General features: G+C 32.0%; 1 protein-coding gene across 2 annotated transcripts in view; it reads left to right on the forward strand.

The window, feature by feature from the left end:
* sns (nephrin adhesion molecule sticks and stones) overlaps positions 1-18,921 on the forward strand; it is a 279,269-nt gene that overhangs the window by 168,818 nt on the left and 91,530 nt on the right. For both annotated transcript variants that reach the window (XM_076131563.1, XM_076131564.1), the window contains exon 7: positions 8,876-8,991. In XM_076131563.1, the coding sequence (XP_075987678.1) occupies positions 8,876-8,991 (116 nt within the window). The remainder of the gene's footprint in view (positions 1-8,875; positions 8,992-18,921) is intronic.

Consider the following 18,921-nt stretch of genomic DNA (forward strand, 5'->3'; position numbering starts at 1 on the left):
TGTCATTCCTTTATAGGTACTTTTGTAAACATACATACATAATATGACGCCTTTATCCAGTAGGGGTGGGTAGGTGACAATTAATTAACAAATAATAAAGTTTAGTTAGTTTTTAAAAAAGCGTAATATATTAAAGCCCTGGTTATAAGCCTTTTTTAAGTTCAGAAGGTGAACTATGAACATTATTATAGTTGAGCTATAATATTGTTTTGCTATAAGCTTGCGTAATGGAATTGAACCCGAAACCTTAAAGGCAACAGTCGCAAATATACTCATGTTAATAATATCTCACAGAAAATATTTTCGAAAATGTCATTTTCTGTTTTTTATCGTGTAATCCATTTTTACACATAAAAGTTAATTCCAATGAAAAATACAAACATCGTTTAATTTGTTTATTTACATGCTTCTAATTAAGCGTTTCTAAAAATGTTACTAAACTGACTTCAGGGAAATATAATTTCACATTTACAGAGAAAATTTAATTAAAAATTTTGTTATTTATAAAAGAGTTCTAGTGAAAGGATACAGAAATAAAACCTTTGAGTTAAATGCTTTTACAAACTAGTTATTACACGTGGCACCGCCTATTTTTATTTTTTTTTATAAATTGAAAAGTCTTTCAGGGAATCTTATAAAAGTTAGTATGAAGGTTTCTTCTCAGTATTTTGTGTCGTTTATAAATTCTTAGATTTTAAGCTTTGACAAAACTTCGGCTTGAGAAAAGCAAAAATGTTTTTTTGTAGGACTGTTTGTAATTTTTATTAATTAGGAGTTAACGGAGTAAAATATTACCCTTTCGGAAATAGATGAAGATTATTATTTATTTATCCATTCAGTGTTTGACTCTGAAATTTGAGTATGACATAATTGTTATTTTTTTTCAACCATTTTTATTGCAACTAAATTTCACTCGCATGGAGTCGCATAACTAGTAATATTAGTTCAATGCACGATTTATCAAGCAATAAAATGGCTTATCAAATTTTAAACTTTGATTCACGATAAAAATATAAATACCATCGGTATTGTGTACTGCACTTGGCCAGTGTAGTGGCAAGGCTTAACCGCTCCCTCATTCCGGGAGGAGACGCATGCCCAGCAGTGGGACATTAATAGAGTCGATTTATTTATTGTAATTCAAAACAAAGCAAAATATCCCATCAACAGAATCACATTAAAAACGCCATTATCAAATTTAATATAACATTCATAAACACAATATTCTGTACCAAGCTTGACCTGCGTCAAACATTTGACAGGAATTATCGCAAAACAAATTAGTTTGCGGTCCGAGGCCATTTCCTTTAATATAACGTCAAAGGGTATACTGACACTGGAAATTAAGATGTCTGTCCAGAAATTCAAGATAGGATTATTGTTTTGATGTAATTATCTTTGAATTAATTTTTGGAAATTTACGTTGCATGGTTATTAACTCAATAGCTGAGGTCGCTCACCCCTATTTCATTTCTTTAGGAGTTGAATTTGGAATAAAAGTAGCTAATTCTTAAACCTGGGTCATAAAGTAATAAAGATTACTGTTGTCTATTTTTTTTCAATTCAACCCCTAAAGAAATGCAATATGGGTAACTAAATTTATAAAATTACCACGTGAGGTTTTATAAAATTCGGTTTAGTGGTTTAGCTATTAAAGCTCTACATATAGATTTTTATTCATAGTAAGAAGAAACACGATATTCAATTTTACATAATAATTTTCCAGTAGTATTAGGTACTGCAAGGTTGCATCACGATGTTTTCCTTCACCATTGGCACAAGTGATAATTATTTCAATAATAATTTATAATACAAATCAATTAAAAAATACTACTTTATTAAAGCGTAATAAGATTTTATTTGATATATTAAAAACCCTGAAACAATGACTTCCAAAAAGTCCATTTAATATCAACAAACAGTGTCATTCAAACTGCGGTTACATACAAAAAACATTTGATACATACGTTTTACAAACGAAAGGGTAAACTTTGATAAATTATTAAACGTACAACTTTTGCCAGTTGAAGCCGTGTTTTCATCATTTTCAGTATGAAAACTGTTATGTTACGGAGTTACGGAGTTAGGAGTTTGTACGACAAATACACACGGAATTACTTTTTGGCAAATGGCTGTTGCGATGAGGAGATAGGATGACTGGATGTGATAGGTTTTATGTCTCGATGCACTTGATAATTATTAAATGTTAGGTAAAGTTTTGAATAATAATATTACAAACAAACATTAATATCACGATTTTTATACCTGAAGACTTAGGCAGAGAGGTATGAAATACGCCCACGCTAAGTTGCGCCATTTACAATGGTATTCCTATGTAATAGGGTTCGAGCCCATTGCCATATACTGGACACGTTACGATATTCCGACCCAAGTAAAAAGGGGCGAGCCTATTGCCATATATCGGACACGCTACTAAACTCCGGACTACTATTGAGAAATTTTCAAATATTAATTAGAAAAGACCAATACATATTTGCCCGACATGAAAACTAATACAAGAACTTCACGAAAATGCTCTAGAATGCTCCGTGAAACATCAGGTGTATTTTTGGTGATTGCTTTTATACATTTTCTGTTGTCATCTATTGGATAGCTTATCCACAAACCATGAAACGGATCTTAAAAGCACATTTCTACTAAAAAAAGTATATCTAATATCAAGTATATCTTTATTATAGATATAAAAAAGACCTACAAAATATGCAATTCTATCTATATCTAGCACTCAAAAACTACAATTGTATTAGAAAAGTTTTACAGTAGGACAACGAGACAGTCGCTTCTATCGTCGCTAATTCTGTCCGACAGACGCATGACAAGAGTATGAAAGTTGTCCTAAACTTTCAAATTGATGTTAGCTACAGACGTTGTTACAGATTTATTTATATTGTTGTCATATTGTGTATAGAAATTTTATGTGGGAGTCAAATTTTGGTGTTCATTTTTGAGTTTTTAAGGGTTGAATTTGCGATAGGAAGTTGAGTTGTTGTATTGCACGTTGAAAACAAAGCTTGCCTTTTATTTAATTTTTAATTGTATATTTTGGCTATTTATTTTAAACTTATTATACAAAGCTGTATAAAGCTATTGTATGAAATATGAATCGTAAATTTTAAACTCAGATTTGTTAACGTTCGGATAAAAAAAACTGGTAGATAATTTTTGTAAGTTTCGAAATTGAATTGATGTATTTCAATAATGAACACAATCCAGGATAGGTAATTTAATAAAATAAAGATGGTCAATGGCTATAAAATGTACCCTCATGCAAATAAACATAAATTGCGATTAGCAAGTCCTCTACTCATTTCGAAGTGATAACAGTCGTGATGTTATAATTTTTTGTGTTGTATTTTAAAACACAACTTATTGCCAAAAACATTTCAGTTTCACTCAAAAAAGTGTAAAAAACGATAAAATTTCACATCGTTAGTGTTATTCAGTGAAAACTAATATTTTTAACTCCTACAACTCTCGAGTTGTAGAAGCACGTAACTGACAATTATTAACTTTGAGTTCAAATGTTAAATGTATGTGATATTTATTATAAGTACATTTTAGTTTAATAATTATTTATATCGACGCAGAACCCTAAAAAAATTTAATTAATTCTACTACTTTATTTTCAAGTTAGAGCTAATTATTTATTAAGAACAAAACATCGTATAACAAAATTATATATAGATTATAATACTTATTTTTTCTCGTAAATCGTTAGATCGAGAAAAATCTTTCTAAGACGACAAATTAAAAAATAACCCAAGATATTAATAGAGTAATATAGAGTACTAAAAGTGTGTCGAGGTGTTCTCTGTTATTATTTGCAATAGAGGAATATGGTGATGTATCTCTGTAACTATAAACTTTAAATCTGCCAAATTTCTTGTGAAATTGTCTTGAAAAAGGTGTACAAAGAATTATACTTCACATATTCATACAGATGACAGACATAAAAAATAATCCCACGTCAATAAACCTCCAAAAAAAAGCACATACAAGCTTTTCCTGCACAACAGATAACGCCACAACAAATTCGAAACGTCCTGTATAATATACAGTGGGTTGTCAAAAATTGTTAACCCATTTTAAAGCTTTAATTTTTATGTCAAAAGTTGGCATATACAAGCGATATTTTTTTTGTTTCATTTGACTTTTGGTAAATAAAACGGTTTTGTTGTACGGTATTTCGTTATTGGGTTTTTGTGAGAATTCTTAGTATTAGAGATTGGAGGGTTTCGATTCTATTTTGACATATTGTAGGGAACTACGGGCGTTTGTAGATTTCTGAGTATAAAGAGACAAACATATGTACCTATCTTATTCTGGGAAGAAATCTTTAGCTCAGCTGTGGGATAGTGAAAATTGCTTAATAAGAAACCAGTTACTTATACAGAATTTCTACTTACAATATTTTGTATCATTATCATTATATATTCTTTTTTAATTGTCTAATATTATTATATCGACGATAATACTATCTTGCATTCTACTTTTAAAATACTGGATGTTTTAGCGTTAGTTACATTAACTAAAGATGCAATCTGACAGATCCAGAAATTCAGCATTACACAATAATTCTAATACGGAAATCGGAACTTCATAACACTAAAACCTACATAGGTCAAGTATTTAACAAATATCTATAGCAAATTAATAAATAAACATTCAAAATCAAAATAAAATAACACAAAAAAACAAAAGATTTACATCATCAAAGACGCGTAAAACATTAAAAGCGGTACATAGTCCGCGGCGGAACAAATTCCGCATTATTGCAGATTTTAGCTGATATAACTGGATTAAACCGGATACGCGATGTCGCGCAAGTGACAGCCCGGGAATTACGGGACATGTCCCGCTTGAAATTAAACGTGTGGCCACAGACGCTTGATGTTTTAAGGATTATTTCTGTTTTAGTAGTGTGGCTACATTTTTAGTTTAGTTACGGAAGTGTCCTGTGAGATAGTTTGATGGTTCGTGGTAGAGACTTCGTTTGGTTTGGTTTATAACAGAGTTAAGTTGATGTGTATTTAATAATACCCTATATGTAGATTGTAGGTGGCATTTTTATTAGGCACGTTATAGTGTTATAATAATCGTAGTTTTTGTATTTTTAATTTGATTTAAGATACTCGTCCCGGAGTTTTAACTTTCTTCCTGATAAATTAGTTAACTTCTAGAGGCGCAATCTTTACCGCTTTATTAAATATCAAAAATAGGATAGCTATCAAAACATTGTGTATAAAAAAATATCAGCGCGTCTAGCGTATTCCGCTAGAACCATTTATTTTTAAGTAACTTGAAACATTAAAAGTTCGATATTCGATTATTAATCACCCCTTTAATTTCCTACCCAATACATACTAGTATACCAAGTGTCAAATACAAAAGCTGCTCCTATAAACCTTGTTAAAAAAATACAAAATTTACAAAAAAAGGCCTAACCTAGTCTCAGAAAACATAGCCCAGAAACAGTAATACATACAGAATATTTACATTATGAATCTGTTCTTGTCTGGTGGACTTCCAGTCACGTTCTCTTGTAACGTGTGTTGTATTCGTTGTACATAAATAACATATTCCACTTGCATATATTTTGTGGTGTACTAGTTTTTGGGGAGGTTAAAGGGTTGGTTATGAATTGGTGGAAAATGGGTGTGTTGAAATTTTGTTTTTTTTTAAGATATTTTTGCATTTTCGAAGATATATTATGTTTAGTTTAAATAGATTATCAAATCAAAAATATTTCTTGTAATTTATTCAATTTAAATACAAAAAAAACAGTTTTATATTATGTTCGAATTTAATTGTCTTAGCTATACCTGAAGCAACCAAAATAATATGGAAAAGAAACATAATTTGTAAGTAGTAAAAACAATTTATAAACAATAGATCCTAATATCGCGAAGCCCGATTAAAATACATTTCTATTAATTATTATTCTATATATATTCTATATATATAATTCTATTCTATTAATTAAATACTTTGTTGAAATCAGAAAGAAAAGAACCAACTTAGAAGTACATACTGGTCTATTGTATCTCTCAAAGAGAAATCTGACTCGTGCATTTAAAAACAAAACCATAAAAAGGAAGTACTTAAAATCAAACTCAGATTAGTGAAACCTAAAAAGACGAAATGAATCAACCCATAAATAACCCAAAAAACCCCACTTTTTCATATTCTTTACGAGACAAAGGTTTATTAAACATACAACTTGAACATGTTATTTTTCGTCCATAAGGATGTATTATTTCATACCATGGGACACTTACAGACATCTGTCGTATCTCGTTTACTTCCCAACACAGACACGCGGATACACCCTTAGTAGTATAGGAGACTAAGTCAAAATTTTCAAAAAAAACAACTAAACGCTTAACACAAAACACCTTCGCGTTTGGTGGGTTCGAATCCCACCAGGGACAAATATTTATGTGATGAGCACGAGTATCGGTTCTGAACCTGGTTGTTAATGTATCCATATTAGTATGTATTTAGAAGTATATAAGTGTTTTTATTCATTTTTTGGTTACTATAGCACAAACTCTATTTAGTTTGGAATCAAATGACCGTCAGTCCTAAAATTATATTTATTTATTTTATTTTATTTTAGAGTGAGAAAACTATTACGGTAATTTATTGAATTGTTATCAAATAACTAGCTTTACACCAAAAATCTGCTAGAATATCAGAATTTAGAATTTTCTAACGCGATTTTCTAAAAATCTACTTTTTCGTATTATGCCATTATAACATTGAGGATGCAACATGTGGCATTTATGGTCATATTTCAAGGGGTTTCTCTTTACGACAAGTTAATTTTACATAATAATATAATTCGGTTCTAATTTCTTCAAGTGTGGTATAAAGTTTATTGGTGCTTCAACTTTTAAGATAAAATTTCAAAGATTACTGAAAATAAAACGGTGTTCCTTGTTTTATTTTATGTCTACATTTTCATGAAGTATTCGGGCTGTAAAGTAAGTTTTAACTAACTATATACCTGGCTTTAAATTTAAGAGAGGGAAATACGCCCAAAAGCCTAAAATTTGTATATTTTACTTATTTTTAACCGACTTCAAAAGAAGGAGGTTTTCTATTTGATTGTATTTTCTTCAACCTCTCCCTCGATTCGGTAGAGAGACGTGCTTAGTAGCGGGGCAACAATAGGTTAAAAAAAACAATACCTAGTAAAAATTTAGATTTGATTATACAATTTTTATTCTTAAAAAAAAATTACAATTAAAGCTGAATGCAATTATACATACAATAGGAAAATACTAAAAGACATAATAAAATAAATTATCACATCATCATATTATCACGACCTTAGAAGACTGGCAGCATTGCCATGTTGAATGGCAATATTTATTCTTTGTTCTAAGAAAATATAACAATATTTAACACACTAGAATAAATGACAATAACCCGGAAAGAACTGACATATAATATTTTTTCGACAAAACAATCACAAAATTAGTTCCAATAAAAAAACAATTACGCCACACTAAATAAAGCGAAGAACAAAACACACAACTCGGGCACAGAACCCCGACCTACAGGGATTAGCGGCCACAATGCAACTGTAGTATTGTTACTACTAATCCTAGTAGGGTCAGCAAGGATTTACTGACGAGAAGCTATTACACAAATGTGGAATTAATTGCTTGCTTTGTTTTGTTCAGTGAAATTAAATAAAAAATGTAAAGAAAGAAATGTTCTATAATTGATTTACACATCAGTATACGTGTTACATATCTCAGTTGACAACTAGTGTTCGTCAAATTGATGGTCACTATTCAGTACATTAATGTAACGTGTTTATTACTCTAAAAAGAAAACAATATACAGCATAGTGACTTTCAGATAGTCTATCTATCTATATATCGTATGGTTAGTGGTCAACCTAGTGTCAAAGTTGTTTAAGCCGCCCGAAAGGCCTTTGACATGGCTTAACGACTGTTATCTTAGTTGACAACAACCGGGACCGACTTTTTACGTGCCCTCCGAAGCACGGAGACGCTCAGTTCAAATACCACTATGCGGTCACCCATCTATAAAATGACCGCGCCAACGGTTGCTTAGCCCACAGATCGTTTACCGACCGGTGAGCACAACTGGCTATGAGCGCCTCAAATTTCAGATAGTTGTCAATTAAGATACGTGATTGTTAAACTGTCAACTGTAATTTTGATATTACTACCCCTACTAACTAATTGAAGTTAGGAGAACATTTCTTTTTTTTTTCAGTTTTGTGTACATATGCCACTCTACATGACCTTTGTTTATATTAGTTGTTTTATAGACACCTCACGCAATACGAATAGAAGGATATTGTCTCTAGAAAAATAAACAAACCTGTTTCTTAAATCTGAATGCTGCAAAAGGTTTTTTTTGGATATGTAGTAAGTCTAGGCAGTCAAATAATAGTGTAAGTCAAATATTAGGTCACATAGGTATACTGTTATTCATTTTATTCTGTAGTAAGACACTACTTGGAACTTTATAGTATAATATATTATTTGAAACTGCAATTATAGCCAAATATGAAACTACATTATAGAGAGGTATAATTTAACATTCGAAGATAAAATGCGTGTTCGCGTTATTTCCCGAACAGAAAAGTTTTATAGTTATGACTCATAACTATACTGATATGCATTAAACTAAAATTAATAAATAATTTGTTTTTTGTAAGATGTAACGAATATTTTTCGCACTTATTTTCCAACTATTATTAATCAAAAGTAGTACTACCTTTTAATACATAAATGTATTGTGTGTATTTTTTTGTATCCTCTACAATCTATTGTACAAGCTAAATTAACTTCTATTTCCTTGTCAACAGGGTTCATTTCAAGGCGACAGCTGATGATGACTACGCCGACTTCACGTGCGAGGCGAGGCATGAAGCGTTGCATCGAGACAGTCCTATGAGAAGCACCGTGCAACTCAGTGTGTTGTGTAAGTACCCTTATATTGTACAATATTTACACTTATTACTACGTTCTTGTAAGTCTCAACGTGGTGTTAGATAGCCTAGCTTTTCACTCGAAGGAAAGAAACAAAAAAAAACAGTTGCTGTTAGAAGTAGTAAAATTGAATTCTCGCTTTTTGCGTCGGTCTACCGCCGCACGAACAAGAATGATAGAAAAATGTAGGCAAATAAAGTGTTTGACTAATTTCAATAAAAACGTCATCTATACATATTATCCCTTCTTCTTCTTATAGGGGTAGTCAGAGACCAATTAAACCACTTGACACGATCCTTACGAAACTTCCCTTGTGTTATTCACATCCATACATCTTAACGTCATCTATGCCTGTCTATATTAGGGAGATTGCTTTTTCACTGTACCCTTGTGGGTACAAGATAACAAATTACAAAGTTTCCACTTCAAATCCCGTGGTTTGATTTCTTTCTGGTTGATTTTAATTGCTCATAGCTTGATCTGTCTACGACCAAAATTATTTAGGTCAACCGCCTCTTCATGCCAATTGATATCAGAATTCTTCTGTAAAAATATTACATGCCATTGTCCACAACTGAAATGAACTCGTTAACCGTAACCCAATTCCTTTCAAAACAGATTTTACAAACAACTCTTTACAAATCTGATTGCCAAATAAAAGATAACTCGTAAAAAGTACCAATAAGGACAAAATAATAAAAGATCTCCCGCAAAGGTGGTATTTCTATCGCAATCCCATCAAATTGGGTCGTGCCACCCGCTGTGTGACAAACATATTTACTTGTTTCTTTATTAGATGTTTTATTTCTAATGCTATTATTTTTTACGGTTGTGTGACATGAAAATTGATATAATTGAATGTATGATAACATGTATGACGTAATGTTTTGAATGTAAATGATACAATATACCTGAAAGTAGGCCGAAGCGTTTAATACACCCTATTTTTCCAAGACAACTTCTCAAAAATGGTAAGAATTGCTCTTGTGTCGCGGGGACTTTTACAAACGTACATACAACGGAGACAAAGTGCAACCAGACCCGAAACAATTATTTGTGGATCGCACATATAATTGGTCCGCGAGGAATCGAAACCACGACCTCCCGACGCAATGGTAGCGGCGTTGCGACCTAAACCACTACGTGGAGGCAATCGAACTAGTTGTCCACTGAGACACGTGATACTGGATGACCACTATATAAAAAAATAGTATTCTCACGACCTCTTTCAACCTAGTTCCAACAAAAATACATTCCAATTCACAAACATTTAAAAGAGCCAGCGTTTCTATTCAGCAAAGTGCATGTTTCCTACAACTCAGCGCTTCCTTAAACAAATTGTGGCCAGAAGGTGTCTCCCCAAGACACGGGCGACACATGAATTATTAATCGGCCGGTCCATTGAGAATACTTTGTGTTTACACAGCGACATCTAGTGGTGAATTGTGAAGTTCTTGGTGTTATTGCGATTTAACATTGGAAATTAGTTTTTGGAGTATGCTGAGTCTTTTTTTTATTTTCTGTAGCTATATTTTGTACTAGCTTAAATATAAGACTTTAGCTAGAGTGAAAAGCTTCGAAGAACCCAATCAAAATATCAAATTGTCGCGTATGACTTGCCATTCTTGCCAATAGTGTTATCGTGAATATCTTTCATTGTTCTATAAACGACTGATAGGAAGTTAGACCAATTCACATATAAGCAAAACTTATGTATGGAACTAAGAGAGTTTCGTGGTATAGCACCAGTCCACCACACTGGCCTGGTACGGGTTGGGGACTTTGCATGCCTTCAATAAATGTATTAAATTAGGCATGCAAGTGTTCATCACGAGGTTTTCCTACACTGATAGAGCAAGTGATAATTATTTCTAATACACACATTACTCCAAAAAGGAGGTATAAACTTATACCACTATCAATGCTGTGTTTTAAATTCGTATAATTTGTCGCCCTGACCGGTCATCACACATTTAGTAACTAAGAATAATCATATTCATCTCCCTCAGAATCGTAGTCTCATCAAAAACCCCCATCCCTATTTAAATATTCCGTAACAGACCTTTCTATACATTAAACATTTTAAACCCATCATTCATACATTGTAGCCTAAACACAACAAACTTTGAACGAATTCACAGCGGTCTGTTTTCTCTTTCCGATCCGAACCCGTGACGACATCATGCATTATTTATACCATTCGATTGAGATCGTTCTTCGGCGTTTACATTACTTGTATTTGCGCCATCTAGTGGCCTGTTTTGTAAACTTTGTTGTTGGAAATTGTTTTTATTTTGATTCGGGGTTGATTGAGGTTGGTTTGACTTATTTATAGATGGAAGTTTTGGTTTTGCTGATGGATTTTGTTGTTGTAGTGGTTGTACTTTGGGGTGAATAAATGATAGCATTTTAGTATTGATGAGATGAAAATACTGATACTTATTACTATTTTTCTGCCCGTCTGTTTATTTGTTGTTTTTTAGTGAGTAAACCACCGTACCAATTTTCATGAAATTAATCGCTACTTTAGTAAGTAAAACTGGATGGTCAAAGGTGATTTTTTTCCAAAAATCGACCCCTTATTTGCTTTTTCATTCTTCCTAACACATTTACACATCATGTATTGCCGCACGGGTCGATTAGTTAAATAATAAAATTAGCAATCTACTTTGACGTCATTTAAACCTACTAACAACTACAATTGGCACAATTGGAACAAAGCACAACTATTTGAATACATCAATAACTTTGACCTGAATATAATAGGTGACGTAAATAACATTCATAATAATACACTACTAGTTTATCCCGCGACTTTGCCCCTGTGGAAAACTTCTTCGCGGTAAAAAGTATCCCATGTAGAATATTAATCTACATTGAAAAATACCCATCATACTCTATCCAATAGTATTGCATGAAAGAGTAACAAATATACAAAGTAACGCATTTATAATACTTTTGGAAAGTACTTTGGAAATTGGTATTAGTATTCTTCAAAAATATCCTTTATATATTATTGACTAAAAACTATCTGTGCTTCATATTTCATCACCATCCTTTCAGTAGTTTTTGCATGGAAGAGTAACATACAAACGTTCTCATTTATAATATTAGTAGTAGAACTAACAAAACATATTTCCAGCTAAAACAACACTACCTTTAAAGGTAGGCTCAAGGTCTGTCAAATAACAAAACAAATTATGTTAAAATAAAATATCCCTAACATCTTCATATTGTTCAAGCTGGCACATGTTCTCTTAATAGTTTTGACCCAAATTTCCTCAGAATTTAAATAGGTAGAGTCGGGTTAAATGGCGCGAGGAAGGGAGATTCCTTCACTTATTCTGCAGGCTTTAATTTTGAATTTAAACGGCAGAAAATTTGTAATTTTGATTAAGAAAACGTTGCTTCGTTCTCTGATGTTTGTTTTATGCAGCTTAGTTAAATAAGTTTACCAGTAAATATGGAATTAATAAACAATGTAATTTATTATGATGAATGATTTGTCAAAGGGGCTATTGCCTAGCAATGACCACTTAAACAGTATGGTAAGCAAAAATAATTTCTTAAACAGTTATCGAAAAGAGGTTGCAGATAGTGTGATATCTAAACGGCTACTACATGATAGTAATTAAAAGGCTATAGGATTAAATGCTACCTGTTGCATTCCAACGTACAACCACACTTAATCCGCACTTAGCTTTATTGAAGGAGGGCAAGCGAACGTGATCAAACGGCTACTATCGCTACAAAAAAATAAACGTATCATACAATAAATGTTCAACCATTTGACTTTCAACAGAAAATTCAACCCCAATATCAACTCCATATAAAGTCAAATAAAAAAAAAACAGATGAGTATCTCTCATCAAAGGTTAGCACACAGCACCGAAATTTATCACTCGTGGAAATTTTCACAAACGCTTCAGTCGCAATTAATTCCCCTACCATCGAATAGCGATAAAGTCAATAAGGGACATCGGGCCAAAGCAAACATAGCTCGCGCCGGTTTAAATGGAAAATTAATAATTCATGGCTCTAAGTCCGACCCCAGGTCGTGCCCGCGTCGTTCGCGTGTCGTGTCGTGAAGTGGGCTGTTTGCTTTACCCCAACGTACCCCAGCAAAAATGTAATTTGTTCAAAATTATGATTGGATTTTGTTTGTTGCAAATATTTTCAGTTGACTTTGTATTTTTATGGGGTTGAATTCGTGTTGTTGGTAGTAAGCAGTATTTTAAACAGGTGCTTTCTTGTTTTGGAGTTTTATAAATATATCATTTGCTTTTCTGTTTTTGTTGTCCAAAGTTTTGTTGTCTTAGAATGTTGGAGGTTTGGTTGTGCCTTGGGACTTTGTGAATAGTTAAGAGCTCTTTTTTTATACAATTTTATTTTACGCACTAACTAACTACTACTTAACAGATTTTTTGACATAGTTCCAGCAGAATAACTACCTAAAAGCCAACTACTATTAGTTCAAAGCTTAATACGTGTAATAGATGGTTTATATTTGTCTAATGCCTAATATACTTTTAATACAGCGTCAAAAACATAATTTACCTAATATCTAAAAACCGTCTTCATCGAGGCAAAAAAGAAATTGAAAAAGCAGCTAATTGACAATATAAAAAAGCTCCCTACAGAGTTAATGATTAACTCTACAAATCATCTAATACAGACCATATTGACCCCTTTATCAACCACAAACACTGAATTCAACCCCAAACAGTACCGAAGCACTATCATTTAGAAACGCATTGACAACGCAGTTTGCCTTCCAAATTGAGATCTAATATTGGCACGTTTAATTGTTCAAACTTGTTCTGTTGGACAATATTGATGGGTAATGGTTTTATTTGATGGTAGTTGATACACTTGATGTATGTTAGAGCTGCTGAATTTGTTCATTGGCTTGGCTTTCTAGCTTTTGAATGGTATTTCTTTTTTTGAGATGTAGGGAAGCGAAAGCGAAGACGTTGTTTTTATTGATTGGCTAGATTTTATAGGTTTATTGAATGTAAAAGTCACAACTGTTATCATTTGTTAATCGAATTAAATGTATGTCATACTCAGGAATATGTGTTTGTGCATTAGTTTGACTTTTAACTCCACTAAAAGAGGAGGAATGTATTTGTTATTATTGTGAGACGAAAATTCTCAAAAAAAAATCCGATATTGAGAATCATGAAGGATGCAGGTAATAATAACATAATGTTGAGTTTGATCTTTAGTTTAAGTGTCTATATTCATATGAATATATATCTATACTAATATTATAAAGCTGAAGAGTTTGTTTGTTTGTTTGATTGTTTGTTTGTTTGAACGGTGTTAGATAGTCTAAAATGAAGCAATATAGCCAAGACAATCTTCTATTTGGAACTATTATTAAACCGTAACTATTAACACGAAACTAAACTACATGCCTCAATGAAGCATCAAACTCACTCTCCATTACATCTAGGTGCATACAAATTTAATATGCGCTACACGCCTCTAGAATTTATAGTTAACTACGAACTTGTTTGAACATGTTCTAGTTACGAAGAATAGAAAGTTTATGTAATTAAATTCTAGAAGAGAATTTATTAAAAGCTTTTCTACCTTATAAAAGAGTATGAGGGAAGAAATGTATCTCTGATACACTGATCCCCGGTTTCTGAGGTACATTTAGTACTACTCATATAAAAACGCTATTGAATAGATAAACTACCGCTAAATGTACCTTAGAAACCGGGGACAAGTTGATTTTCTGTTTAAATGACAGGATGATATAAATAAAAAAAATATTAATAAAGCTTAGGGTCTTGAGTTCTAGTTGGCCAAATGCAGGTTATAGGTTGTATTTTCTCATAAACAGTTTATAACGAACTTTCTATTGTACAAAGCTTCTCCATGTTTTTTTTTTTAATTTATTTTAGTGGATCACTCATATAATATTGTTTATATGATAGCTGAGTTCAAAATTTAACGTGCAGTGGTATTAGTAGTGAATAGTGGACTACTGAACTGTATACCCTGCACCATTTTTACTCCCTATTGAGTAAAGGACTCTTTAGGACGCTAGTCTGGTAGTTAGTCAAAACTTAGATATTTCCTCCAAAGACTACAATTTAACGGCTAAATAAAAGAAGCCGGCATTGACTTGAGACCATTTATCAGTATTACCCAAAAGTGTTTCATCTCGTTCTGACGCATACAAATTATAACCAAGACTAATGTACAATATTAATATAATATACATGATGTTTCATTATGAGCTTGCTAAATTCCGTGGCGTAATTACGTCGCACATTTTGTTTTCTTTCCCCTATGCTCGGCTTACATAGGCTAGGGGTGGAAGTGGGTGATATCGATGTCGATGATGAAATATTACTGATTTTATAAATGTAAAGGTTGAATAATTAGATGTTTGGATGGCGTGAAAACTAGAGAACGAATTGTGATGATATTTCTACACAGATAGCTAATAACCAGAATAATGACATAGAATTCTTTTTAGCCTGGGAAAAATGGTATGAAATCGCGGGTAGATACTATCTTATTCATTTTTGATCTTTTTAATAGTAAATTGCAAAACTTGGTTCTCGCAAAAAGTTATTAATAAATTAAGATAACTGTCTACAATGATAAATAGAATTTTCAATTTATACATCAAAAGATTTGTTAAGAATTTTCAACCGCACAATAATTGGGGGTGAATCATCAAACCCTCTTAAGAGAATAAAATAAAAGACTCACTTCTTAGACAAATAAATAGAGACTTTGGAAATCTAACCACAAATGATTCTTAGAAACCAACATTAAAGATCACATATCAACAATTAAAGGTAACCGAAATACCGTTAACAAGAGCACAATAAAATAATTTACAAATAAAATTGATTTGTCAAATCCCAATTTTAGTATTTTAAAAGCACTCAAGATTGTACAAAACCTTTTTTCTACCCTTACCGCAAGTAAAAAGATTTTACTAAAGTTGGAAAATTTAATTTGTTGCTCGGTATTTTATTTTCTGTACGAAAAAGTACCTTAATTTATTGAATAAGGCTTTACTTTGCGGAAATCAGTTGAAAAATAATGGTCCTTGGTGGAAATTTCCTTGACCCGTCGCGAGGTTTGTAAATTAGATGAGTCTCAATTCAAAATGATACTGATCTTTCGGGGTTTTGAATTTTTCTGTTTCGTTTGTAGAAGTTGGGTTTAGATTTAGTTAGTGTGTTTGTGGAAGTCAAAGGTCCAGATTTTGGCGAATCAGTAAGGTACTTTATCTAGTTTTTGTTTTGTAAAATTTTGTGTGATATTTATGTAGCCTGTTTTTATCAGAGACAGTATAGTTTCTAATGATTAAAGAAGTGCATCACATATGCAGTACATGAATCATCATGATCGAATATAATCCTATGGGTGTAAAGTTATTATAAAAAATCTAGATAGAGCTTTTATATGCCCGTCTATCTGTAAAATAGTGTTAGAATTTTTTTTACAAAAATATTTTTCTGTGTAAAGAAATATCGATACTGTTTCTCGACACCACCCCACCCCTAACTTCAACAAAGGCTACAGGGGGGTGGAATATTTATAAAAAATACAAAAAAATATTATAAAAAATTATACCGCCCACAAAAACAAAGGCCGAAGCAAAGGGACTAGAAAACCAAGTTAAATAGCCTTGAGCCAATAACCGTAGCATAAAATATTAAGGTTAATGCACATTAGAGAGTTTAATTGTAACAATGAGCAGAAGAATGTATGATTATACTAACAGGAATGTTAGTAAACGTTGTTGTCTAGATGTGTTTGTGTGTAGCAATTGATTCTGGAGACAATACAAACTTTGTTAGTCTTTAAAAATATAATTGCCATTGTTAAAATGATATCATCTTAGATAAATAACTGGTATATCATAAAATTACCTAGAGATGGTATAGATTTTCAAACAGAATCAAATAACTTTCTCAATAATTTAATTATTAATAGCTGCATTGATATTACTTGCAAGAAACAAATATAAAATTATAACTAGACACCATAGAATAAAAAATAGTCACGGTATTAAGGTAGAAATTTTAACTAAGCATACGGCTGGTTTTGGATGTTTTTCTAATGCGAAATTAGTAATGTGTATACACCTTTATCTTCAATATAATTTTGCTAGAATAATACACAGGAAGACCGTTAGTGATTTTTGAATTTGAATTTTTTGTAATACACATTAAGGTTTATTTTCATTTTTCTTGTTTATAAACCTTTTTGTATAATTAAAGGATTTTCTCCAAGTTATTTGTGAGAATTACTCGAAAGCTGTTTGAAGGTTATAATAATAAGCTTTTATCCTTTACGTCATGAAAGCTTAATGCTGATATTATTTTGTTTGATGTTTTGTCTCGCTCTATCTTGTTTTGTTTGTAATAGGAGTGAGAGAGAAGGGTGTAACTAAATAATAAATTAACTCAAATGTTTCCTTGTACTGTTTTTCTTTGCTGTTATAGTAAATAATTTAAACAACTTGTAAAAGTTAAAGGTGCTTTCGGTTTTGAAGCCTTTATTAAATTTTTAAGAAGTGAATGATAAAACCACTTTTTATTATAAAATTTAAAATTTATACTTATTTCAAAGTACCAAACTACTTAATAATATTTTTTTGCCATGCTTTTAAACTGGGCTGCTATTGATATTTTTCAACAAAAACAAAAAAAAGACTAAATATTTACTAACGCCAATAATATTAAAAAAGTATGCCTAACCCGAAAATCAAACCTAGAACCTCATTATTGTCAATCAAACAATAAAAAAGTACTTTTATCACCTTGTTCAAAATTCATTATTAAAATCTATCTGAAAAAGTGATTGGTGCTAAAACAGTAAAGTTCTGTTGACATAATCCGGACTAAATGAGTTTTCAAATAAAACGTAAGACGTTTAATCTCCAAACGATTTATTTTCAGACTTCATTTCAATTGTCAATTTAAGGCTTAGCGGTAAGCGGTCTTATGAAAATATTGTTTTGGGCAAATTTGCAATGACACACTACTATAAGCTAGCAAACGGGTACCTCAAATGCGAAATACAAAACTACTTTTCATATAATGTAATAGTAGAAGTTGTTACCAATAGTCAGAAGCTTGAAAGTCTGAAAACCAGTCTTACCAAGGGGTAGCGTATTATAATCTCGGTGAGTAGGTTGTGGAGGTCCGACAGGCAGTCGCTCCATGTAAAATACTTGATTCAGCTGCATCCCATGAGACTGGAAGCCGATTCTAACATAGTTGGAAGAAAGGCCAGGTTGGTGAGCTGAAAAGCAGACCTTAAAACTTGATTCTTATTACGGGACAGCCGGTTAGGAGAACTTTGTAACCGACCATTTAAAATTACATCACTTAAAATTAAAGTATTTAAACACATAGGTACTTTTACATTAAATTACAAACACATAATTCGATAATACAAACATCTTAAGCGCCATAAAACTCGACGTTAACCGGGAAACAGGCAATCTGTGTAACATAACTTTGTAGATTTATTTCAAATTTAATTTTCAACAACTCTTCTACTTGTACCCGTGCGTGTGTTCTTCATAATTGAAGTATGGGCATGTAGACGCATGTTGGAGCATGTTGGAGCATGTACAAGCATGTTGAGGCATGCGAGCATGTAAATGTGGGAATTATAATAAAAGTTCACGACACGAACATACCACGGTGGAAGTTTTTACAACGGTACATTATGTTTGAGTTTGGGGTGTGGCTGTGTGTTACACCGATGTGTAATGGGTAATAGGAGTTAAAATTACAATACATTATTTGGTAGAGAAATATCTATAGAAATGTGTCTTCATGTAAAGTATTCTGTTGCATAAATTTTTAAACATACGTTCTTACTTAAGATATAAAAGACACTGGTGACTCGGGTTTCCTTCTAAATTTCA

Source organism: Anticarsia gemmatalis, chromosome 26, assembly GCF_050436995.1.
Source record: "Anticarsia gemmatalis isolate Benzon Research Colony breed Stoneville strain chromosome 26, ilAntGemm2 primary, whole genome shotgun sequence".
In the NCBI taxonomy this organism is placed as follows: Eukaryota; Metazoa; Arthropoda; class Insecta; order Lepidoptera; family Erebidae; genus Anticarsia; species Anticarsia gemmatalis.